The sequence below is a fragment of the Ictidomys tridecemlineatus genome, chromosome 9, assembly GCF_052094955.1.
Source record: "Ictidomys tridecemlineatus isolate mIctTri1 chromosome 9, mIctTri1.hap1, whole genome shotgun sequence".
Taxonomy (NCBI): Eukaryota; Metazoa; Chordata; class Mammalia; order Rodentia; family Sciuridae; genus Ictidomys; species Ictidomys tridecemlineatus.
This window is the reverse complement of record NC_135485.1, coordinates 65,587,807-65,614,120: the sequence shown is the minus strand read 5'-3', so window position 1 is coordinate 65,614,120 and position 26,314 is coordinate 65,587,807. Positions and strand designations below refer to the sequence as shown.

At 37.3% G+C, this 26,314-nt stretch overlaps 1 protein-coding gene across 32 annotated transcripts in view; it reads right to left on the bottom strand.

Annotated features, from left to right (window-relative positions):
* Window positions 1-26,314, bottom strand: part of LOC120892322 (uncharacterized) — a 207,817-nt gene that overhangs the window by 7,274 nt on the left and 174,229 nt on the right. For 4 of the 32 annotated variants that reach the window (XR_013425873.1, XR_013425878.1, XR_013425879.1 and 1 more), the window contains one exon: window positions 1,352-2,632. The exons of 27 other annotated variants lie outside the window; for them this stretch is intronic. Coding sequence is in view for 1 of the 5 variants with exons in the window: in XM_078021548.1 (XP_077877674.1) it covers window positions 25,709-25,755 (47 nt within the window). In the remaining 4 variants the exon portion in view is untranslated. Of the gene's footprint in view, window positions 1-1,351; window positions 25,756-26,314 lie in introns of all 32 variants that reach the window. One more of the 32 variants, XM_078021548.1, reaches the window with a different exon arrangement.

Sequence of the window (26,314 nt, the reverse complement as noted above, 5' to 3'; positions counted from 1 at the left end):
ATTAGAGTCTTGTCTCTTTAATTCAAAACTCTCTAGAGATTTCTCACTTTTCGAACCTTCATTCATGAAGCTGGTGCTGGTTGCGGGCTAAAGATGTCTGGAGACATTTTTGATTGTGACACAGGGTGGGTGGCATGTAGTAGGTAGTGGGCAAGAATGACGCTGAACATTCTGCAATGCACAGAACAGCCCCAACAACAAGGACTTATGCAGCTCCCCAAATGTCAATGCTGTGGAGACTGAGGAACCCTGGGTTAGAAAAATGAATAGGTAATGTTTTTAATTTTCCTTACATACAATGCAGGGATGATCAGATAACAACTTGTACATGATTAGTTGGGCCAGCATAAGTGTATAAGGAGCCAAGTCCTGATAACATTCTGTCAGTGTTCTTGTAGCAGTAAAATTCTCTCCACAGAAAGGAGGTGACATTAGAACTGGAGAGGTGGGAAGAGAGCAGCTGTTTTTGAGATGGCAATGGTGTGCCTGTTCCATACCTGAGCCTGAATTCAGGTTTATAATTATAAGACTTTGCTAATTGAGCAAGTCACTAAAATATCATTCACTTAGTTTCCTCATTTATGAAAATAACCTGACAAGGTAGTTAGGAATAGAGAAGATAACAAGCAAGAGCTTGCCTAGCCTGTTTTCATCTTTTAAATATAATGTTCTTGAATTTCTGGTTAATGCAATAAAATATAAAAGAAAAAAAATGCTGGTTTACTTATAAGAAAATCACGATTTTGGTTACATTCAAATATTGAGAAATCATAAGTAATGATGTTAATGCAAGTGTAGGGAAAAAAGGAAATATCAGATACTTTCATTTCACATACAAATAAACTCCTTTTTTTTCCCTCAGTTATCCTCCAGGCCTGAGGCATAACTATGAGCCATATTATAACTGTGGTGAATAGAGATGCTAATGTATTTTTTTCTTCATCTTATGAGGGAAGTGGGGAGGAAAGGAAGTGATCATTTTTAAAACATTGGTTTGAATAATGTTAAAATTTTTACATTGTTTTTCAATTAAAAATCAAGCTATATATTAGCCTATTAATCCAATAAAATTAAATTATAATGGAAAAAAAAGAACTTGTCTAGCACACACCAACAATTGTGTGGCATATACTTAGGGAGCTCTTCCTCCTTGTCTAAAGTCCTCATCGCTTTTAATGTATTAACTCACTCAGTCTTAATCAAAAGTGGGGTAGGTAGTAGTTTCATCTCCCTTTTAGCAGAGAAGCAAGGTTAGGCACAGAGATGTTAATCAGTTTGTTCAACTTTGAACAACTGGTACAAAGTGAAGGTAGCCTGGCTCCAGAGTCCAACTGATGAGTCACTGACTCACCTGACACTGATGGTGAGGAAGCAGGGGTGCCTCAGTCAGTTTTATGGTCACTGTAAACAAAAGACCTGACAAGAACAATGTAGAAGACGGGAAGCTTATTTGGGTCTCGCAGCTTCAAAGATCTCAGTCAGTTACCAATGGACTCCTTAGAATGTGGGCTGGAGGTGAAGCAGAACACCAAGGCAGAAGGACCTGACAGAGGAAAGCAGTTCAGGACATGGCAACGAGGAAGCACAGGGCGAGAGAGAGCTCAACTCACCAGGACAAAACACATACCATAAGCACATGCTTCTAGAGACCTCCCTCCTCCATCCACACCCTACTTGCCTGCAGTTTCCACCCTGTTAATCCACACCAGTGGATTAAACCATGGAGTAGATTACTTCTCTCAGAACCTAATCATTTCTCCTCTGAAGCTTCCTGCATTATCTCACACTTGATCTATTTGGGGCCACCTCATCTAAACCATAACAAGGGGGCAGGCTAGTCAGGCAGCAAATCATTCTTAAGTGTCTGTTAGGTACTAGTCACTAGAGATGGAGTGATGAACGTGTCTTAGTCTATTTATGCAGCTGCAACAAAATACTTCAGACCAAGTAATTGAAAGAACAGAAATTTATTTCCTCACAGTTTCAGAGGCTGAGAAATCAATGATCAAGGGCAGGTTCAGTTGTATGATGAGGGCTGTTCTTGGCTTCCAAGATGTTGCTTCATTAATGCATCTTCTGGAGAATGTTCCATCCTCACAGGGCAGAAGACTGAGGGCAAACTGTTCCAACACTACATAGAGCCTCTTTTATAAGAGCTTACTCCCACTTATGAGGAAAGGAGTCCTGATAACCTAATTGTCTTTTAAAAAGCATACCTCTTAATAGCATCCCTTATTCAAACCATAGTTATGAGCCCAACAGATATAGTGTCTGCCTACATCCTCAGCCAGTATGCACAAAAGAAATGCTTAAAAAAGGTGTGAATTTCATGCTTATCCTTAAGTATGGAATATTTGAACTGCAGCAAGACTTGGGATTTTACATTTTTAATATGTACCCCACGTACCTCATACTCATGGTCTGATGACAACACTTTGCAAAAGAACTAGTCAACCATTGGTTTTAAATGTATCTTGGGGTCAAAATGTGCCTTCATTACAACTCAATACCACCCACTAGCAAAGCAATTCAAAATATGTGCTACTTGCCAGACAGTTGATTCCTGGAAGGAAGGAAGAGAGTCAGTGCAGCACTTTAACCAAGAGAAGTTACCTGATGGACACTGATGCTCCTGTACAAATAGAAGCTTTCTGTTACTCATGTAAGACACATCTCCCAGTTCATTTCTCTCAAGGCCACACAGGGCCCTGATTCATTATCAAGACGTCCCACCAAGAACCAAAGAAATCCAACTCTAATGGGGAACAAGAAATCCTAAGTTCTAGTCCTCAGTAGTAGCTCCCAATTTTGTTCTTCATATGATGGAGCTTCTGCCTATTCTATTTGCATGCATACTAAGAGGTTTTACATGTGTCATTTTCTAGACAATAGAATCTTAATTTCCATCCATATTCAAAATTACTAAATAATTACAGTTATAATCTTGATGCAGCCCAACATATATAGTATTTAACAGAAACATTTAAAAAAATGCCTTAGGCCACTGATTATAGATGGGTGCTGAAAAGAGAACACAGTCAGAGGAATCAGAATTCTTGGACTCTAGGCCTACGTAGCCATAGTGATTGTGAAATTCACTTACTTACTAGGACTATGTCATTCCTCCATAGAATGAAATGCTGGTCAAAGTGATATAGAACAGTACTTTACAACCTCTGGTCACAATCATGTATGGAATATAGAATTAATCTAGTGAGTCAAGAAGAAAATGGAGAATGTATTTCCCTGGTATGACTATAAATATTATTAATTTTGTATGTATGTCTGCAAAGTTATTGTTTCAAACATGTTTTGCAGTACTCTTGAGGCTACTGAACCAGGATATAAAACAAATTTCTTAGTGAACAAAACTGAAAAACCACTAATTTAGAAGATTCCCTTCCATTTCTAACATTCTCTAATTCTGTGATTTTACCTCACCTTTTATTGACCTTGGGAATTGCCACATGATGCCAACTAATTCAAATTTGTTTCTGCTTTGCTACAGCTTCAAACACCAGATGTGTCCATTATCAGCATATTCTGAAGAATATTTACTTATATTTATGAAGGTCACTGCCCAATCTCCTGTGGCCTCTTCTCTTGTGAGCAGATGCTGGTATTTTCCACTGACCAGTGAAGTTGAGGTAAAATTGGACATTAGAGCCTCAGCTATAATCTCTAAAGTGATAGAAAAGACTTTTTAGAAAGAGGCCAAAAAATGCCTCATGCCAACCGCTACGATTGAATGAGATAAATAGACAAGCCCACCTGAGACATGATCTCAGAAAACTGATGGGTGTATAATTAAACCATGATGTTTGGAGGAGCCAGCATGGAGAACACAATAAAATTAGTATAAACTAATACCCTAGAGAAACAATAAGCAGAAGTTTCCCAGGCTGTTTTTCTTCATGTCCCTGACATCCACTCTGAAAATTCTGTTGTACCCACTGTTTTAGTCAGCTTTTTTGCGGCTGTGTCTTAAAGACCCAACTAGCACAATTGTGGAGGAGGAAATATTTATTTGGGGGCTCACAGTTTCAGAAGTCTCAATCCACACTCAGCAGGCTTCATTCCTCCGGGGTTTCAGGTGAGACAGAATATCGTTTCAGAAGAATGTGGCAGAGGAAAATAGCTCAAGAGGATTGGGAAGCAGAGAGAGAGTTCACTTGCCTAATACAAAACCAAAGCCATGGCCACAATGCCCCACACCTCACCTGCCTTCAGTTATCACTCAATTAATCCCATCAGGTGATTAATTCACTGATTGGCTTAAGGCTCTTGTAACCCAATCCTTTCTTCTCTGAATCTTCTTGCATTGTCTCACACGTGAGCTTTTGGGAGACACCTCACATTTAAACCATAACACCCACTTTAATTTCAGAAAAATTAAGTTAGGCACATTATTTTCTAACTTAAGATTAATAATACACTCTTTGAGTGACAATGATTTTTTGCTATATGGTGTGTAGGAGGGTGCCCTTCACTTCCATTCTATCTTCACTGAAAAGTGGATCCAAATAATGTGAAGAAATTTCACACTTACGGGTCCACCCAGAGCTTCTAACAATCAACAAGTGTATATACTCAATTATCACATCTAAAGGCCATCAGGATGAGAAGTATTGTTGTAACTGGAAATTTTGAGTTATGTGAAACCTTTGCAAAATACTCTCCATATTTAATTAATTTATACAGGTGCTGAGGAGCAGCTTAGATATGGCTCTACACAATCATCCATCCATTGATATCCAGAGGTATTGATTCTAGAATCCCCATGGATACCAAAATCTGCAGATGCTCAAAGTCCCTTACATAAAGTAGTATAGTATTTTTATATACACTACTCACATCCTCTCATATATATTAAAACATTTCTAAATTCCTTATAATACTTAATACAATATAAATGCTATATAAATTGCTGTTTAGAAACTAGTGACAAAAAATGTCTGTACATGTTCAGCACAGGCACAATTTTTTCAAATATTTCTGGTCCATGGTTGGTTGACTCCATGGCTGCAGACATCATGGAGAAGAAGGGCTGACTATGTAAGAATATCTAGCAAATTAAGGATACCAGCAAAAAAAAAAAAAAAAACAAAACTCACTGACAGTGAGTTTCAAGTAGAGTCAGCAGGGGCTTGAGAGAGAATCTCAAGAGAGGGATATAGCAAATTTGAGAAGAATTTGCATAAATTTGAGTGTCAAAATGAGATGTGGGCTCCAGACACACAGCTAACAATTCCCAGCTCTCTCTGCTTAGACTCTGGGTTTGCTTATATATACTTTAAAGAGGAAAGGGACATTTTTTGCTAACTAAAGGAGCTTAACACTTTGGGGTCTAATTTATCTTGCTATGGAATCCCTATAACTGATCATATTCTAGAGGAGAGATGTCAATCCCATGCCCACTTTGGAAGAACAAGGAGGAATGAAAAACCTGATGACCTAAGCCATCAGCTTGGCTGCCCATTTTGGCAGCAAACCCTGTTTGGCAGAAGGGAGTGTTATAGCCCTGCCTAGCAGCCACATCAGTGGAAATGCTCCTCTGGTTAGATGGCACCTCTGACTGCAGATCCCTAGACTTGGTAGTAAAAACAGAAGCAGTCATGTTTTCAATCCTTAATCAGTGGATTGTGTATGTGTCTGCATGTAGAAACTATCCATGGCAGGTCTTCAGCAGAAGCAACCAAAAAAAAAATTAAAAAGGCTAATTTGGGATGCATGGAAAATATTCTTGAAGGATCTCAGATGTATTTGTGGAAGAACTTTGCAGTCCCACAGCAAATTGTTAGCGAATGAAATTTTGCTTCAACAGTTATCATGACATTGTTACAAACCAGTGAAATCTCTAGATAGTTATATTGCATACAAAGGGAGTAACTTCACTTGAAGCAATCCCAAACAGAAATCACTAGAGCTGTTTTGTATAAAAAGAGCATTAAGCATTCATGGTATGTCTTTGCCAACAGAGTAATTGCCAAAAAATAAAATAACCCTTATTCACAGGAACAAATGATTAAGAATAATAACAGTAGGGTGGCCTATCAGGTGGGTAATATTTGTCCATCCACACTACACAGGTTTACAAGAAGTGCAGAAATTCACCAGCTAGACTTCAAATGCTCACTAAAACTTCCTGGTCTAGCTGACTTGAATTCTATACTAAAAAACTTCATAGTATTTTATAAGATTAAAAAATTTTATAGTATTTTATGGTGATTTCAGTAAGAATTAGAATTTTTCTCTATACTATGGAAATAATCATCTCAATCAGCTTTTCTAGGAGCTTTTAAAAAGTTTAAGAAAAATTAGCATTGATTAATTGTGAAACACATTTACCTTATGAACCTCAAAATCAATTTACTTTCCCAGTTCTTATAAAATATCAGTTCCAGAATTAGTCTTTCATTTTATGAGTATATTGAATCCAGCGCTGCCTTGGACTCTTTGGACATTGCACTAAGCAGTGCTGTGAGTAAAGAAATGATGGTGGAATGTGATGGACATCATTATTTAAAGTACATGCATGAAGATATGAATTAGTGTGAATATACTTTGTATAAAACCAAAGATATGAAAAATTATGCTCTATATGTGTGATAAAAATTGTAATGCATTCTGCTGTCATATACAAATAAAAAAAAACACACACACCCACACACACACCCACAAAATACTGCTGAATTCTTTGATACTTCAAAATACAGCCAAGAAAGTAAATTATACAAACTGTAACAAGTTAAAATTACAATTTCCAGGATCTTGTTTTTCTCTTTCTATGAAAGATCAATATAATCTCATAAATACTTTAACACACTTGTGAGCATTCTTGAAACAATTTATATATTCAATAATATAAAAAAGATAAATTGATAATCATTAAAAAAACAGTGTTTATGGTAAAAAACAAATACCTTTTAGACAAATACTCAAACATTTGCTGATTTTTGTAGTTCAGATTCAATAATGGGCCCATGATCTTGTTGAAGACCACATATCTTAATAATAAAGATGGTAAACATTTTTCATAGAAAAAAAAACAGAAAAAGGGAGTGAGAATTTAGGTAATATTACCAAAATAAGCCCAAATAAGGCTTCTGCCTTTTTGGTAACTCAGAACTGGTGAATAATTTTACTTATGTAAATAGTTGTAGGCAAAGTATTATAAATCACAATCAGCTGTTGAATTTAAAAAATAAAGTAACCTTTCCCCAAATAATTAGTTTGCATCTCAAGAAATCACAAACCAATAGAACTTCTGAATTAGAGAATTTTTTAACTTGCCTACTCTGAATATTCAATTAAAAATAAAAATTCCTATGTATTGAATCCCACTATAATGGAGAATTTACTGGCTACAAGGACACAGTTGCAGACTGACTCCTAGTTGCCTAGTTGCATCCTTCCTTCTTATTGTCTATGTTCATTGAAATGGCCATTGGTAATAAAATGACCACTTGTAGATACCTTTCTACCCTCGGTTCACTATTCTACCTGACTGAAGTTGAGAAGTATCACCCATTATTTCAGCCATATCTGATTTATGACCACATATTGTCATGAAGTCCATATGTTATCATTTCTTTTCTTCCAATAGCACTGGTAGAGACACGCCTTACAACCAGAGACAGGCTAGTTTCTCCCCATGTCATCTTTAATATTCAACTTTTAATAGAATTTTAGGCATAAACAGTATTATTTAAAATGAAGACTAAGTATTACCATAATATTGAAAGTATTGCCTGATTTTTAGATTTGGACAGGGGGCTGAAGCCTGAAGTGATACTGGGAGACAACTGATGCATTTCTGGAGTCACAAACAGATGAGCTAGAGTAGACCCAGGGCATCTAACCTTGGGACATGGGGCTACAGTCAGAAGCTAGGAACCCAGAAACTCTGGTTTAGAACTTTCTGCTTTGGTAGAAAAACAAACATATTTTAGGATGGCTGAGGGTCAGACAGAAGAAGAGAAAGCTGGATCAAAGCACAGTCTGGATGGAAGCCAAAATAAAAGCTTTGCTTTAACCAAAGTTTCATGTAAGGAGAAAATTCCTCCAACTGTAAACCACTTGAATATAAGGGCAATGCCTGGCCAGGCATGTGCATGCATGTGTGCACATGTGCACGTGTGCACACACACACACACACACACACACACACACACACACACACACAATTCATACATCATTCAATTAATGTGTGACTGAATGCATGATCCTTGAAAATCCAGACCTCAAATCTTACTCTTATCACACTTGATTTTTTTTTTCAATTTTACTCTTAATTTTACAGTTTTAAATTGAGATATAATTTACATCTGGATCTTAAGGATTCAGTGCAATACTTGTCAAGTGTATACACTGTATGCCCAGGACCAGCTTTATGGTTATGTGACCTGGGTAGCTGCACAGAGTCCTGCATTTAGAAGGGGTCTGCACTTGGTTTAATGCTTTGATATTGCCATTTTAAAAGTCTTAATAACTTCTGAACAAAAAAACAATCCTTTCATTTTGCACTGGGTCCTACAATTTATGAAGCAAATCCTAGATGTAACACACACCTCTATCTAGAAACGCAATATGTTACTCACCCAGAAGGCTTCTTCATGCCCTTCCTCACAGATTACTTTCATCCATTCTAGAACTTGTAAATAAACAGTACATTCTCACTTTCTTTTTAAGGGTACTTTTATATACAAGATCCAGCAGCAAAATTGGTCTAGAAATACAGTTTATATGATAGTTCTATGACTAAGTTGTTGGTAATATCTTGTCATAATCTCTGATCTTCCCGGAATATAATAGGAGTTTAATCATTTTTCATGACTAAGTAAATGGTAAATAAATAAGTAAATGATCTTCAGTGTTTTCCTGGACTCTAAAACCCTGCACCTTCTCTGTCATCCTAGTTACTCAGAAGGCTCAGTAAGGATCACATGTTCACAACCATCCTCAGAAACTTAGCCAGAACAGTCTTAAAATAAAATAAAAGGCCTTAAATAGATAACTTCAACATTGAATATTTATGAAGTATTTATAACCAAACCATGCATTGAAAGTTTACATGCAGGTGTGAGGCCAAGACAGGGGACTCAGCTTCTTCATTTAATGATTAGAATAATAACTGCAACTTCACTAGGTTTATTGGTATACAGCATATAAAATCCTTAGCACAGTGCCTGGCATTAAATAAGGGCTCAAAAAATAATTAGCTCCCATTACTTTGTAATTTAACCAAAACAGCAACACCCTCTTTAAAAGACAAAGAAACCCCATTTTGCAGAGATGGATGAACTTGAAGGGTGGGGACAGCCATGTGATGGAGCTAAGAGTAACTCAAATCCTTCTGATTCTAGATTCTTGTGTTTAAAATACTGCTTTTCTGGAATGACAAAATATGTACTTTATAGTACAAACATAATCCATAGTTACACACTAAACAACGGCAAATCGTTCTTTTCCAAAATATTTGCCTATGGCATCAAGTTTTCTCATTGTATTCTCATTTACTTTGCAAGTCCAGTCAGGTGACTTTCTACGCTTTTCAGCAGGCAGTGAACAAAACATAGCTTCATTTTCTGACTTTTTTGCTGAGCAGTACTTATATGAAACACAACTTGAAACTCTCATGTAGCTACTTGCATGCACAAAATTAGACCACAGCTTTATTGAATTCAGAGTCTGCCAGAACCTCTCCCTTATGAGTTGTGTTACATAGTAAGAGTCAACAACATCACACTGTATACATCAAAATGTTTCTATTCTTAGAGTCCAGGTGAGATCTTTATGCTTGTCTTTTTAAATTTCATGCACATTTAGCAGGTTATTTTTCTTTGGTTTAGGAAATTTCAATGTGGTAATTGAGGGTGATCTGCTGAATATCTTCTTTTTGCCCCTTATAGCCACTCCCTACCATTATTCACCCTGGCAATGCTGACCTGCAGGAATTGTTTTGGGAGCTACCTTGTCCTCTAGCCCTCAGTGATACTGTCACTGCCATAGAGTTGAGGCAAGAGTAAGACAAAAGGGAGGGAGGAGAGTTAGGTCAGGCACTTATTTCCTTCTCTCCTTCCTTCTGGGTCACCTTATGTTGACTTCATCTTTCTCCCAGAGGCTACCTCTCTGTATACAGTTATATCTCTCTGTCTTTCTGTCTTTGTCTAGGTCTTTCTGTCTCTGTCTGTCTCTCTATGTCCCTCTCCCTCTCCCTCTCCTTCTCCCTCTCCCTCTTCCTCTCCCTCTCCCTCTCCCTCTCTGACACAGGTAACTCCATGATACACCTGTGTCTACTCTAGAGTGATAGACTACAGCAGCATTATTTCCCAGTGGATATTCCTGAGAATATTCCAATTTTCAAGTAAGAAAATATCAGTGTCAAATTAGTTTCACAGACCAAGTTAAGCAGAATTAAATATTTCTTACTTTCACATCTCACGTATTTGGGGGATGTAAGTGTTCACTGATAACCTCCAAGAGGAGGAAGTAGTAAGCAGCATTTCCTAAATTTTATCTTACCTCCAGAACAGCTGCTAAAACAGAATCAAGGTAGGGCTTTACCAGAGTGAGGAAGGTGGTGGATGTGGAGGGCTTAGAAGGGAGTAAAATCTGCAGGTAAACACAGGCTCCCACCCTTCACTGGCTGGACTGTTTCAAGCAGGACACTGGGAAGGTGTCAGGGAAGGTTGAGCTATGCTTGCCAACACAATAATGATCTCTGGGTGTTTGGCTCATCTAATTGGTATTTCTTCAGCCTCCTGCCTACTGGGGATATCTGTTACTGGCTGTCACTTCTCATTACAGTCTCTCACGACTGTTCATTACATTTTTTCTCTCTCTTCTGACCACATGGCATTTGCAATGAGACCAGCCAGTTGTCTTTCTAAAATGAACTAGTATACAGATACTTCAAAATATTCTGTCATCAACTTTTTCACTATTTACTCTGTTATTTTTCCAGGACTTCTGGGCTTTAGTGCCAAAGTCCAGGATTGAGTTTTATGTAATTATAAGCCAATGAGACAGTGCTTTTCCTGTTAACAATTAAATGATCTCAAATCTGTTTTGAGCTATTTTTATTGTTCTGGATTAATAGCCTTATTTTCATGTTCATTGTTGTTTTGGAAAGTTAATAATGCCAGACATCTGAAAGTCAGATCACCACTCAACTATACTTGCTATTTTTATTTTTCTCATTCTGTTGGACTCAGTTCAGTTTTTTTTTAATTATATACAGTTCTCTTTCAAAATATGTTGACACTCTAATTAGTTTTGAAGTGCATTAAATGCTCTCACTGTGCAATGTTTTTTTTTCCTTTATTATACTAATATATCCATTCACAAAGGACATATGACTTTATAGCTTAAAACCCTGACATAGTAATGACAACCTGACTCTTTGTCTTGTGCCCCTGAATTCTTTCAGAGAGTCTTAATCTCAAAAACCTGACTCAATCTAGATCTGCATATAGAACCAGTCTTTTTTAAATATTTATTTTTTAGTTTTAGGTGGATACAATAGCTTTATTATTTTTATTTTTATGTGGTGCAGAGGATAGAACCCAGTGCCTCACATGTGTTAGGCAAGCACTCTACCACTTGAGCCACAACCCCAGCCCAGGACCAGTCTTATACTAAAACTGTGTGAGATTTTATACCAGTTATAATTTTCCTCTTGCCTTTCCCCCCCCGCCTTTTCCCCCCTAAAAGACTGTCTGCCTCTGCCTCTGACTGCAATGATTAAGCCTCTGTCTCTCAAAGAGGTAAAAAGTAGATCTCCATGTTAAAGGGAGGTCTTACAGTGTGGTGATAAGGGCAAAGGCTTCAGTGTCGAGCTGTCTGGGTTTACGTCTCTGCTCCCTTATTTCTCAGTTCCTGTGTTATGGTTTTCTCCTTTCTCTGATGGAGCTAGTAACAGTGTATACCTCATAGGTTTGCATCAGACTTAAAATGACACATAAAAATAAAAAATGAATTTTTATTGTTATCTTAGATCCTTTGAGACTAGGTGTTATGGTTTAGATATGTGTTAGTCCCCCAAAAGCCCATGTGTGAGACCATGCAAGAAGGGTAAGAGATAAAATTATTGAGTTATGAGAATTTTAACCCAATCAGTGAATTAATCCCCTGATAGGAATTAAATGGTGACTAAAAGCTGGTAAGGTGTCATTGAAGGAGGTGGGTCCTTGGGGACATGCATGCCTTTGGGGTATATATTTTGCCCTGGTTTAGTGGTGCTCTCTCTATACTCCCTGGTATGATGGCCTGAGCCACTTTCCTCCACCACATGCTTCCCCCATGTTGTTCTGCCTTACATCCAGCCCCAAGGAATGGAATCAGCCTTGTATGAACTGAGACCTTTGAAACTATGAGCCCCCAAATAAACTTCTCCTCCTCCTCTAATTGTTCTTGTCAGGTCTTTTGGTCACAGCCACGAAAAAGCTGACTAAAAACTAGGGTGGTTCTTCTTTCTCTAGCTGTATCAGTTAAAGCCCCAGTTCAATATGAGACAGAATACACCTCAAAAATATCAAGGGACTTGAAAGATTCAAGAAGTTTCTAGAGATGCAAGGAGGGCTGAAAATCACTAAGGACATTTGAGGCACTGAACACCAACAGTGCCTGCAATCATCACTCTAGTCTTGAATAACAAATTCAATGAGACCTGGAGCCATGGAGGAGGGACTAACTGGCAGGAGAGGCTTGCTGGCAGGAGCTAGAGCTGCTCTTTTAGCAGTAGAGAGTTGCTATTAGAAGCATGGCTCAAGCAAAATATGGAAAAGAAATTTCCTATCTTTCTGTCCCCTCAATCTTTCAATCCCCTTGGTGCCATTGAGAATGCAATGGCATTCCTAGAAGCAGACCACTCAGAGGATATAGAGAGGCCAAAAGGGTGTAAAATGAATCTAGGTGCCAGGCTAAGCAGAAAATAATCCAAATGCCAGTCTTTTAGGGGCTTTTTCTCTAATGTAGCTCCTTAGATTATAGTTTCAGTTGCTGCTCTTATGGCTGCTCAGCTGCTACTCCGAACTCAGTCCATTGTTCTGGAACTGAATCCTAAGGTCTCCAGATCCTGACCATCTGGGCCAGCTTCACCTGAGTCAGCCCTTACTCATTGACCCTCAAACCATGGTTCTAAGGGAAAAATTTTTTCTGTAGGTTGTTTTCACATGACTGTTATTTTTGACAGCCTTAATAACCAGTTTCTGCACTAATGATCAGTCAGCCTTAAAGCTGATCCAAATTGACCATTAAGTAACACTGACCACAGAAATAATACATTGGACATTTTTCTCTGTGTAATTTTGGTCATAAGTGCAAGGTGATAGGATGGCAGGAATACTGGACAGGGAATAAAAAAAATAGAGACTAAGAAATGGAAAATAAACTTTTGAGAGATAATTTGCCATAAGTCACTTGCATTTCTGCATGTCTTAAAATCAAAGGCACTGATTGCTCTTTGTTCCAGACTATATTTTCAAGAACGTTTGCATAGCCTTGGAAGACAGAGATAGTGTTTTCTCCAAAGTAGAAGGTAGCTTTGTTTACTGACTATTATAAAATGTTCCTTTCCCTGAGTTCAGGATTTCAAGAGACCTGTGTGCTACTAAATCCACTGTGTGTTATGTCATATGGCCCCCTTCACATCACCTTGTGGGAATTTGGGCTCAGGGAATGGTACAAAAATTTTGATTATCTGATTACAGGTATTGCCTGTGATAGGTGAAATAATAAAATGAGTAATAAGCTGAGATTTGTCTCTAACCCAGGAGACTTCTGTCTTTTACCAACACTCTAAACTGAATGTTTATGTTCTCTCAAATTGCACATGTTGAAGCCCTCATCCTCAATGTGATATCTGGTGGTGGAGATTTTGGGAGACAATTTTTAAGATGAGTTTATGGCAGAAAGGCAAAGAGAAGGTGAGAAAAAAAAATGGACCTCATAAGCCTCATACTTTTTATAATCAACATTAATTCACTCAGGTAGAGCCCGAAAGCTCATGTGGGAGACAATGCAAGAAAGTTTAGATGTAAAAGGATGTAAGGTATCCATCCATAAATCAGGAAGAGACTCCCCACTAGGAACCAAACCAGCTGGCACCTTGATCTTAGACTTCCAACTTCTAGAGCTGTGAAAAATAAACTTCTGCTGTTTTTAGTTATTTGGTCCATAGTATTTTTGTTACAGTATTCTGAACTGACTAAGACACAGTATCAGTGAGACTGCAGGAGGCTAACTTGTTAGGTTGCAAGTAAGGAAAAATATTAAATTCTTACTTCTGCTTAATTTAAATATAAACTCCTTTTGATAATGGCTGGTACAGAAGCCATGCAAGTGGGAAGCACTATCTTGCAAGAGATTCTGTTGGTTCTTTCTAAGGTTTTACCGGTTCCACTCTGACAATTTCAAATTTTTAAAAATATAAAATATTTGTACTTAAATTGTATAATTTGGAGATTATTTCACCATTGAGATTTTTTAAATTAGGTTTACGCATTGTAGCATTTCCAATTGTTGTGGTTTAGATGAGGTGTACCCAAAAAGCTCATGTGTGAGACAATACAAGAAAGCTTAGATGTAAAAGGATTGGGTTATGAGAATCTTATTGGTGTATTAATCCTCTAATAGGGATAAACTGCATGGTAATTGTAGGCAGGTAGGGCATGGGTGTGCCTTGAGGGTATATATTTTGTCCATGATATGGGAAGCATCTTCCCTTCTCTACTTCCTGGTGTTATGTTCTGAGCTGCTTTACTCCAAAATGCTCTTCTGCCATGGTGTTCTGCCTCACCTGGAGCCCATAGCAATGGAACTGTCTATGGACTGGGTCTGAAACTGTAAGAAATTGATACTGAGAATGAGGTCATTCCTGTGACTAATTGACCATGTGGTTCAGAAGCTTTTTGATCTTTTTGGAATTTGGGGAAGGGATTTTTTAAAGTGTAGAGATGAAATCTGGAAAACTTATAGCTTGTTGTAAGTAGAGCTTATTGAGTGAATCTGGTGGGAAGTCAGAATACCAGAATGTTCATAGGGCTATGAACAGTAATGACTGGGCTCATGAGATTTCAGAGAAGAAGGACACACTATTGGAAATTGGACTGAGAAGCCTTTATGTTATGTACCAGCTAAGAAGTTGTCTATATTTTCCATGTCCTGAGACTTTCTATGAGGCTGAATTTAAAGGAGATGTACTTCTTAAACTGGTGAAGAAAATTCCTAGGCAGCATAACATTCAGGTAGAAGATGGATATTGCTGGCAGCTTTTAGTCAAGTTCATTGTGATAATCAGCAGCAGAAAGCAAAACAGAAAGATTTTTAAAACTTGCAGCATGCTCAGGAAAGTGTAAAACTGGGGTAAGGAAGTTGTGGTTAAAGACCTTATAGTGGGCTGGGGATGTGGCTCAAGTGGTAGCGCGCTCGCCTGGCATGCATGCAGCCCGGTTCGATCCTCAGCAACACATACAAACAACAATGTTGTGTCCGCAAAAAACTGAAAAATAAATATTGAAAAAAAAATTCTCTCTTCTCTCTCTCTCTCTTAAAAAAAAAAAGACCTTATAGTCACTAAAAAAATGCTAAATACTTTACCCAGAGACAATAGAAAAGATGTCTTGAGGGCATCTTAGGAATTGGCAAGACCACACCCATCTCAGGCTCAAGGGTAGAAAAGTAAAACTTCTTTTGAGAAGAGAACAGGAGAACAACATGCGTACACAGTTTACCATGCTCAGCCACCTAGGTACTCAGAGGCTGCTGCAGCCATGAGCCCTGGAATCTTGGCTATTGCTTAAGATAGTGACAAACCTTGTGGTGCTGGTTCTGCAGTAATAAAGAATTCTTGAGTAAGAGAGTCACAGAGGCTTCCTCCAAGATTTCAAAGGAAGGCCTTGGAGGCCAGTCAAAACATAATATCTTTGAAGTCCCTGAAAGGGCAATGCATGGAGATGTGAGAAGGAAGAAGCTGCATGTAGACCTCCAAGGTTAAGGAATAGCAGTGCCATAGAATGTCTGCTAAGGAAATATACAAGACTTGAGCAAAAACAAGCCAACAAAGAGACCAGGTATGTTGCAACCAGAAAAGCCATAGGGCAGAGTGACGTAAGCCACTTAGAAAGAACATTAAGATGCCATGTGCCCCAAATGCTGGACATGACACTATAAAACTTGTTTGACCAGTTAGATTTAGATCTTGCCTTGGTTTCATCCCTGCTTTCTATGTCCGTACTTCCTCATTTTGGAATGGAAATATTTACTCTGTGCCTTTATATATTGGATATATGTAACCTGCTTTTGATTTTTATAGGGGCTTTTATAAGGCTTTTAGTCTCAGAGGATATTTTGGACTTGTAATTTTGGGAAATTTTGTAACTGTTGAGACTATGTGTACTCTTGAAACTGGACTGGTTTTTGTTGTTGTTGTTGTTTTTGTTGTTTGTTTGTTTTGCATTGTGGGATGGACATGAGATTTGGGAAGCTGGAGCAGAATGTTATGGTTGAGATAATATGTCCCCTAAAAGCTCATATGTGAGACAATGCAAAAAAGCTTAGATGTAAGAGGACTGGATTATTAGCCTTAATCTAATTAGTGCATTAATCCTCTGATAAGGGTTAACTGAATGAAAACTGTAGGCAGGTAGGGTATGGCTGGAGATGGTGGGTCACTGGGGGTGTGTCTTTGGAGTATATATTTTGTCCATAGTGAAGGTTGTCTCTCCTTCTCTACTTCCTTGTGCCATGTCCTGAACTACTTTCCTCATGCTTTTCTGCCAAGGTGTTTTGCCTCAGCTGGAGCCCAGAGCAATGGAGCTGCCTGTCTATGAACTGAGACCTCTGAAGCTGTGTGTGCCAAATATACCTTTTCTTCTCTAAAAATGTTCTGGTCAGATCCTTTGGTTGCACCTGCAAAAATAGATGACTGAAAAACCAGTCAGTATACTGAGAAGTCTCATCCTGTGATGCACACAAACACACACAGAGACACACACACAGACACAGACACACACATACACATCCATGTGTATACATAGACATATGAGCATATACATGTGCTACACAGACACATGCAAACATAGTCTATCATGCCAGATTATGTTTTGGGATTAATTACCCAAGGAAACAAAAATCTTCTATTTTTAAGTAGCCTCAAAGAGTAGCAGCAGATGTGACATTTCTCCCAGCAAAATGTTCTTAGCTGTGAGAATCCCTAATAAGAAGGACAAGCTGTGAGTGTCATTTATGCAAAGAATGTTCAGTCCTACTTGATCCAGAGCATTTAGTTCTTAAAGTACTACCACCCTTTGATTCTTCTGACACACCACTTTAAAAGCACTTGCAACAAAAACTCATGCTCTCTCTCTTCTCTAAGAACATGTTTACAAGCATAGGCTTTCTGAATTTTGAACAATCAGATTCAGCAAAGATTCAGCTTGATGTTGAGTTAATGGATTGTGTGGGTGTGACAAGGACTGGCAACCTCACTTCAGCTTTTCGGACAAGCCCATTTCCTCAGTGTCACCCTCAAGTAAAGACATCAGCCAAGAGATTAAGACTGCTTTAGGCCAAACCCCAATTGTCCCCAAACCTAAAACAAAAAGGAGGATTCAGAAATTTATGATTCACTCTCTGTGTAGCTTTGCATACTTCCTATATTCTTTTTTTATAATATTATCATAAAATGTTCCATCTTTGAAGAAAAATATCCTAGTAATGTTATACATGGGAAAGCCTGTAGTAGCATCACTATATACCTGTGGCCAAAGGGAGGAAGAGTTGGAAGATATGAGTATACAAAGGAAGAAAATAAACCTAATATTCTCAAGATTTGACTGTGGTTGAAATAAAAATAGCACATTCCTCCTTATAGTGTCTAGAGAGGTCTTAATCTAGAAGTCAGTGTAATGTAACAAAAACAATAAAGGTTCTGCTTGTGGAGATCAGCAAAGCAAGCTCCCAATCATGTCTTTATATTTATGGTCATGCAACCTTAACCAAGATAATCTATCTGGGATCTACTTTCTTGATTCATTAAAAATTAGATTATACTTAAAAATAACTGCTATAAATATTATTTAAAACATAAAATTATATAATCAACCAGCTTGTAGAATACAGTTAATAGTCTGTGTCAGCTGATAGTATCATTATTACTTATTATTGCTATCATTAACCATTATGCTATATTAACCAGAAAACAACTAATATAGATATCTATTTTCCCCAACAGAACCTAACTTAAGAAACTTGTCTGATTGATAAAACAGCTTCTTTACACTTGGATCTTGATTCTCAGTAGGATAAAAGCAATAGGGAAGTTTCTTTGTCTGTGCATTAAAATATGGCAGAGAAGGAGAAGAATGTTAAACTATCTAAAGAACAAACACTGAGAAAATGGGCTTGTCTGAAAAGCTGAAGTGAGGATGCCAGTCCTTGTCACACCCACACAATGAAGGATTAGATCTGAAATGTCCCCCAAAAGGCTCCTATGTTGAAATTTTTTTAATACATCAATTTTCAGAGGCAGGACCTTTAGACAATGATTGATTCACGGACTCTGATCTCATCAGTGAATTAATCTATTGATAGCCAAATGGACTACTGAATGGTCCTAGTTGGGGAAGAACGTCATTGAGTGCTTTCCTTCTGCCATGAGCTGAACAACTTTTCTCCACCACATTCTTCTGCCATGATGTTTCTGTCTTGGGTCGAGCCAACTATGGGCTGAAGCTATAAGCCAAAATACACTTTTCCTCCTCTGAGTTGCTCTTGTCAGATATTTTGCTCACAGCAATTAAGAGTTGATTAATACAAATGTGTGTGTATTTTTACAAAGATATGTTTAATATACCTATTATTTTACAACAAAAACAATTGACATTAAAGTATGACAAAATTATCTTAGAAATTGAGAGTCTATAGAAGGTAAAGAACTGCCAGAACACTTTGGCTTTAAAATGATGCTTCAACACGTGTGTGTTGAGTCTTAGAAACCAGAAGTCCTTCATTTCCATTTTCTCAATAAAGACATGCAATAGCCTATTTATCTGTGCTGTTTTTTCCTTTAATGCAAACAAATAGTTCAGTTTAGCAGATCATTAAATTTAAAATTTACATACATATTTCTTATGTCTAAAACCATATGTAATTTCCAGGTGGACAGGTCAGATCCAGGCCCAGCCCTCCTGGAAACATCTCATATATGCCCATGCCTATGGATCCATTTCTCAGCCTACTTTGTGAATTGTCCAGGCCTGAACAAAGGGACTGTAATTTTTCTTTTTCTAAAGCTAGCCTTGAGAGACTCTATAGGTTAATGCAAGACCATCACCACAGATGTGAGAAACCATGGTTGATCTCTAAGCTAGCATCTTCCAGCTGATTCACAAGTTGTAGGCCATTTAGTGTCCCAGTCGGGGTTTCTTGGGAGAGAAGTTTGTTTGTTCTTTAGATAGTTTAACTGTTTGCATTCACAAAACAGATGTCTTCAAAGCAGTGCCAGGTAGCTTAAATCCAAATATGAAGCTAGTCATTCGAAAAGCATATTGACATATTTCTCTGATGAGCTGCAACACTTTGATTTTGAGTACTAATTCATGTTTTAATACATTTCTAGTGGCTCTCAAATTAGTTTCTCAGTCAACCATTGGGAACTATTTTTGGCTCATTGGACTACTAATTCCAACTACAAAACAAAATCCTATGAGAGAATAGTTAAAAAATTTGTCCTTTAATTATATAAAGAAGCAAAAATCCCTCCAGGAAATTAATACTCTAATTATAAACTTTCTGGTTGAGACAAAGTTTTGAAAAGCTTTGTCTCTTTTATGAAGTCAAAAGTCACTGGTTTGGCTTCATTTCATTTTTCCCATTCAGAACATATGGGAATATTCCCAAAACATCAGAGCAGCTGGTCCTTTCGAAATCAGAAGAAAAAATTTTTTTTTCTGATGCTACTAACACTATAGAAAAAGGAATCCACACTGCTGGCAAAACAGCTGTTCTTATTTCTGAAGGCTATGGCAACAGCTAAGGCAACATGTTTTCTTGCTCAAATTACGGTTTTAGAAAAGAGAAAGATCAATTATTGTTTATAGATTGAGTTGTAATAATATAGGTTCCTTCTTTCAACTTAGTCCACTTAGAATGTTTCCAAATATCAAGAAGATTATCACACAGCCCAAATGTTCACATTCTGACTGACTTTCTCAGTTTACATTTCAATAGTCGACTTCTTATAATAGGCACCGTTTTTCTTTAAGTCACTACACTGAATTTTCTCCCGATATTTCCAGTGGTACATGGCAAGACATCAACGAATAGTAATGATGGAGGGGAAAAGAGGCAATTTAACAAATTGAAAAGGTATGTTCAGAGTTTAAACAATACCCTAAATCATATATGCCCACAGGGTTGAAAAGGAATTTAATGTTCTGCTCTAGAGTGTCTTGGTCCAGTGACCACAGGACCGTATCAAATCTCAAATGTTCTCTTCACAGCTCTCAGCTTTCCTGCGCAAAGGTGACAAACTTTCTTGTGCACCATGTTCACAATTCAAACCTCCAAAAGCAGGCTCTAATCCTTCCCCTTTTTTGATAGAAATATATACTTTTTAACAGACATGGACAAAGTTAGAAGGAAATTGCTTCCCTGGATTCAAAAGGATGAAGTATAACAAAATCTTCATAACTGGTTGATTAAGAAAACACCATTTAAAAACTCAAGAATAAAGAATATATATGATGAGTCCCCATCCACACTGCTGGCAAAGCAGCTGGCAAAACCAGAGCCACATGTCATTTCCATCAGTCCACCTAATTGATACAATCTGCAGGGCACCAGCATGCTTGAGACTCACCAGCAAATCTCTGCATCAATTTACCAGTTAGTGGTTTGACAACAAAATAGAGGCTATTTTCTTCGTTGAGCCACATAATTTATATCACCTTGTATTGAAAAATAACTACTTTTAAGTTCCTGCTGTATGCCCAAAATTGTTTTCAATACTTTATAGATATGTTTAAATTTAGTCCTTACTTTGTGCATATGGCCTTGGTGAAATTATTTCATTTTACAAAAGGATGAGTGAATTTCAGAGAATTGGATATTGAAATCCTTCAGCATAAGCAGTGTGATTTATTAGTTTTATTTTAGTCCCTTGAGTGGTCAGTAACATCTGAAGTACCTCATTGGGAAAACATACCAGAGATAGTATTTTGAAAAACAAATCAAAATCCACAGCCTACAAACCAATCCTCTAAATGTTTTTTATCCTTATCTCTAAACAAAACCAGAGATTTTATTAATTATAATATTGGAAAATGTTAACATTAACCAAAGAATCGCCCAAGTGAAAGCTGCTGGTTTTGATCAGTTCATAAGACTGGTTACATAACTGCCCAAAATAACAGCTGAGATTTGAACACAAGTTTTTTTTGGCTGCTACATTTATTGCCCTCTGACCTCATCTTCTGTCAACATAGGACTCTGTATTTGTTAAGTTGAACACTTAATTGTCAAGTGATTGATTGGCAAGTAAGGGGAGAAGAAACAAGGCTGGACTCCTCCTCCCAAGACTGTCACTACCTATAGCCACTACACACTTCTCAGTTTAGTGAATCAAGGTCTTAACCCCTTCTCTTTCTCCCACACTTGGCATCTGTATTGGTTTGCTAGAGCTACCACAATTTACTGCAGACTGGGTGGCTTAGACACAACAGAAATCCATCTTCCACAGTTCTGGAAGATGATAGTCCAAGACCAAAGTGTCAGCAGGCTTGGTTTCTCCAAGGGCTCTCTCCTTGGCTTGCAGATGGGCCCCTTTTACTGCGTCCTTACACAGACTTTCCTCTGTGTCTAAGCAACCCTGGTATTTTTCATGTATCCTAAGATGTATTCCTTATAGGAAAAGAACAGATTGAATTAGGACTCACCTGAATGAACTCATTTTAACTTAATTTTGTGTTTCTGAGGTACTTGGAGTTCGGGATTCACCATGAGACTTTGGGGAGGAACACCATGTACTCCATGGAAGCATCTAATCAACCTCCAATCCAGGACATGTTTTTATCCTTTCCTCATCCCTGGTATTTTTGTTCCCTTGATTTAGGTTTTCAATATGCTCTACCTACCCCATATAATATTCTCCTCACATCCTGTCTCACACATCCAAAGGGTTCTTTATACCAGGGCCCTGCTGACAATTTTTGACGGGCCTCTTTTTAGATGAAGTATCCTATATATATATTTGCTTTTATAGAAATGAATAGACTTAGATTTTCATCAATGCATTAAGTATTTCCATATCCTAACTTAATTCTTTAAGTTAACTGGATGATAAATGTGATTATCTTAATTTATTCTCAAATCCAATGGCTGAGAACTACTGCAAATGGGAGCCCCTATCTAGATACCAAGTAAGTCTGCTAAACTGCTTATGAGAAAGTGCTATGAGTTGGGAAAAGCTATTTTTCAAGAATTAGAGTAACTCACCTCCAGAAAGGCTAAAATTTACCTGGAGTTTGGAGAGTACTGTTGAGCCCTCTCCCCCACCACGTATACACATTCCCCATCTCCCTTGCCAGTTTAGAGGAGCTCTATGAATACCAGATAGCCTCACAGGTGTCCCTGGAGTTTGAGAAGCCTAAAGATCAGTTTGAGATGTTGAAGCTAGATCAGCCTGAGATAGTAGATGAGTGGAGAAGGAGAGAAAGATAAAAAGAGGGGGCCTGTGAATGTCCTGCATTTTCCTTTAAGAAGATGAAAGAGAATATACATGTTGTCCAGATGGGAAGGAGCTGGCCAAATGTCTTCAAAGTGCCTGAACCCAAAAAGGGTGAACTAAACTTGTCAGAGGAGGGATTTCTGGGAAACCAAAGGGCTAAGAAAGAGGCAGAGTTGAGACACGGAGTGAAGGAGGAAAAGTAGGTGTCCCCCATGTCCCTCTTCTGGGGTAGGAATGCAAATGTGGGCTTCGAGAGGATGCATCCTCAGGAAAATCTCACACTTCACAACAGTGAGAGTTTTTATAAACAATTTTTTCTTTAATCTTCGTCCTATTTATCTTTTAAATTTTGAGATACTGGGGGTTAGGACTTCATCAAATGAATATTGGTGGAAGTCAACCTGCAACACAATAGTTGCTAAGCATATTAATATTCATGCAACAAAATGGCAAGTGAACAGAATCAAGAAACAAAACATCTATATATACTGAGACTGAAGTTTAAAAACACAAACATTTGGAGGTAGGAGGAAATATATAATGCCATCACAATCTCCTTTATCATCATTTGTATTTTACAGTAAGCACTTGATCTATCATGATCATTTAAAATGCAACAGTGGCATAATTGTATCTAAAAATAAATAGAAACATTTTCAAATTTTTTCAACTTATTAATATTGTGTGGCCCTGAAGAGCTGTATTAGTGGTTTATGTGAATGGGAAAGAGCTACTTCCTGGATCAGGATTCAGATTCCCTGCTCTGCATCCCCAGCCCCTTTGTTTGATCCCATGTTCTTCTTCACATCATATTTTCTTAGCTCTTCAAAAAATTGCAACATGATGCTGTGTGGCCTTAGTGTATTATCTAATGAGATTCTGGAGGTAAGTTTCAAACAATCAAATACATACATCTTGAAATTTTAAAAAGCCTTTTCTTGGTAGTCTCTAAAGTGGGTGCCTAGTGTTGTGCAAGACAATATGAAGATTTCTCTACTTTTAATTCAGTAACTGGTAACTAATGTATGGGTTGGCACTCTTAGGCTCACTCACTTTATAGGTCAGGTATGCATGAATTTTTAAGTATTCTCTGGAAAGAGTGAGGTAGTCGAAAGACAGATAAGAGGACAATGGGGCCTATATCAGTTCCCCAGATCTGTCATAACAAATGACTACAAAATTGGTGGCTTATAGCAACAGAAATTTATATGTTTACAGTTCTGGAGGGTGTGAATTCCAAACTAGGGTGTTAGCAGGAGCATACTACTTCTGAAAACTCAAAGGAAGAATCCTCTCTTGCCTCACTCAAATTTTTGATGACTACTGTCAATTCTGTGTATTCCTTTCCTTGTAGTCACAATACTTCAATCTCTATCTCCCCAAGGCCTTCTTCCCTGTGTATATCTCTCTTCCTCTCCTATGTCTCTGTCTCTTTCTCTCTCTACCTGCCTTCTTGTGTTTTATAAGTAAGTCATTAGTTTTAAGTCTCACTTAATCCAAGCTGATTTCATCTTGACACCCTTATTTTAATTACATTAACGAAGATCCATATTCCAAATGAGGCCAGATTCTGAGGCTAGAAGTACACATACATATCTTTTGGAGGGCTGTTATTCAACCTACAACAAAGTAGTGTCTTGCTTTAAGAATGCACATGCATAAATTAAGTGGATTAACAGGTCAGACCCTATAATCTAATTTTACCAAATTCATCTTCATGAAATGGACAAATGGATCAATTTTTTCAGGTAAAATTAGCAACAGATTGTACATAAGAATCATGCAAGCCAAAGAGTATAATGAGGAAATGGAAAATCTAATACTTCTTCCATCCTTAGTGTGAGCACATTATCCACTATAGAAAACTGTGCTAATGATATAATCATACTCAACAAGTAGAATCAATCCTTCAAATTATCAAGAAAGCTATATGAAATACAGCCTTATATTTATCACCATTAATAATAAATCTTACATAGAGTGTGCCTTGAGATATTTTTAAATTTTAGTCTGAAGTCATCACAATTAATAAGATATATGAAAGCTAAGTCTGAGAAAAGAATACACAGCTTTATAATTTTTCAGTCATGTTAAAAAATTACTTTAATTTTACAAGAGAAACTAAATTTCATGACAGACTTAAAATTCCCTTTTGAAGGTGAAATAACTACTTATGAAAGATGTAATGTATTGCATATACAGATGAAAATTTGAAGAAATTGTTACTGGGACAATAATCTACAAAGGGTCAGAAACTTTTCCATAAAGTTGGATGAAAGTACAGATATTCTAACATCATTTAACATATGTACTTGTTACATTATATTTTAAAGATAAAATACATCAAAACTAATTTTTTGTTCACCACAGACTTAAGAATGTAAAGATATATTTTTGATAATAAAGGAGTTTTATAATTTTTAAGTGGTTTTAATGAAGCAAGTATTTTGACTGAAATTTTAAAAAAGAAGAATTTTGAGGAAAAAGCATATACATAGTGCTAGACTTGTAATCCATTCACTTCTTCATCATGAACATGCTGATTCTGGTGAAATCAAAGTTAGAAGTATACAAAATGTTGCTGGAATCCAAGCACGGTAGCACATGCCTATAATCCCAGGAATTGGGAGACTGAGGCACAAGGATTGCAAGTTCAAAGCCAACCTCAGGAATTTACAGGGGCCCTAAGTAATTTAGTGAGACCCTGTCTCTAAATATGTTTTTAAAGTGGGGTTGGGATGTGGCTTAGTGTTTAAGCACCCCTGGGTTCAATTCCTGGTATTAAAAAAAAAAATGTTTCTGGAAGTCACTGATACAATTCACTTTTAAAAGATCTTTAAAACAATACAACTCTTACAATACCTCAGTAATGATGTGGGGAATAAGCAAGAAAATTTTTTGCATAACCCAGAATAATATCAAATTTTCAATCAAGATCTTAAAAGAACTGTTGAAATAAAAATTAGTGGTGCATGTTTCTTACAAGAAGACACATTTTCCCAACGTGTTGACTTCCCAAAGTGATCCTAGGAACATAAAATATAATTTCAAAAATTAACAATAACTATTTAAATTCTGTCCACTCAGTCCAATCTGTATCCTGCAGTTCTAGCACTGTGACAACCAGTGACATATGCCTGAGGTCACCTGCACTCACCCCACAGACACAGGAAAAGTCTTCTCTGTAGCCCATGGACTAATGATGATAATGAAGTACTATTGAAAGTCAACTATCAAATAAAAGTCCAGAAATTGAAGACTTTACATGTGAGTTCTACAAAATTTTTTTAAAAGAATTAATTCTGCCAGGTACGGTGGCTCATGCTTTTGGTGGATCAGTAAACTGAGGCAGGATGATTGCAAATTCAAAGTCAGAAAGGTAGCCTCAGCAAAAAGAGGCACTAAGCAACTCAGTGAGACCTATCTCTAAATAAAATACAAGATAGGGCTGGGGATGTGGCTCAATTGTCAAGTACCCCTGAGTTCAATCCCCAATACCAAAAAAAAAGAAAGAAAGAAAGAAAGAAAACTAATTCTAATTTTTCTTAAACTATTCTAAAAATTTTTTAAAAAGAAGAAACTCTT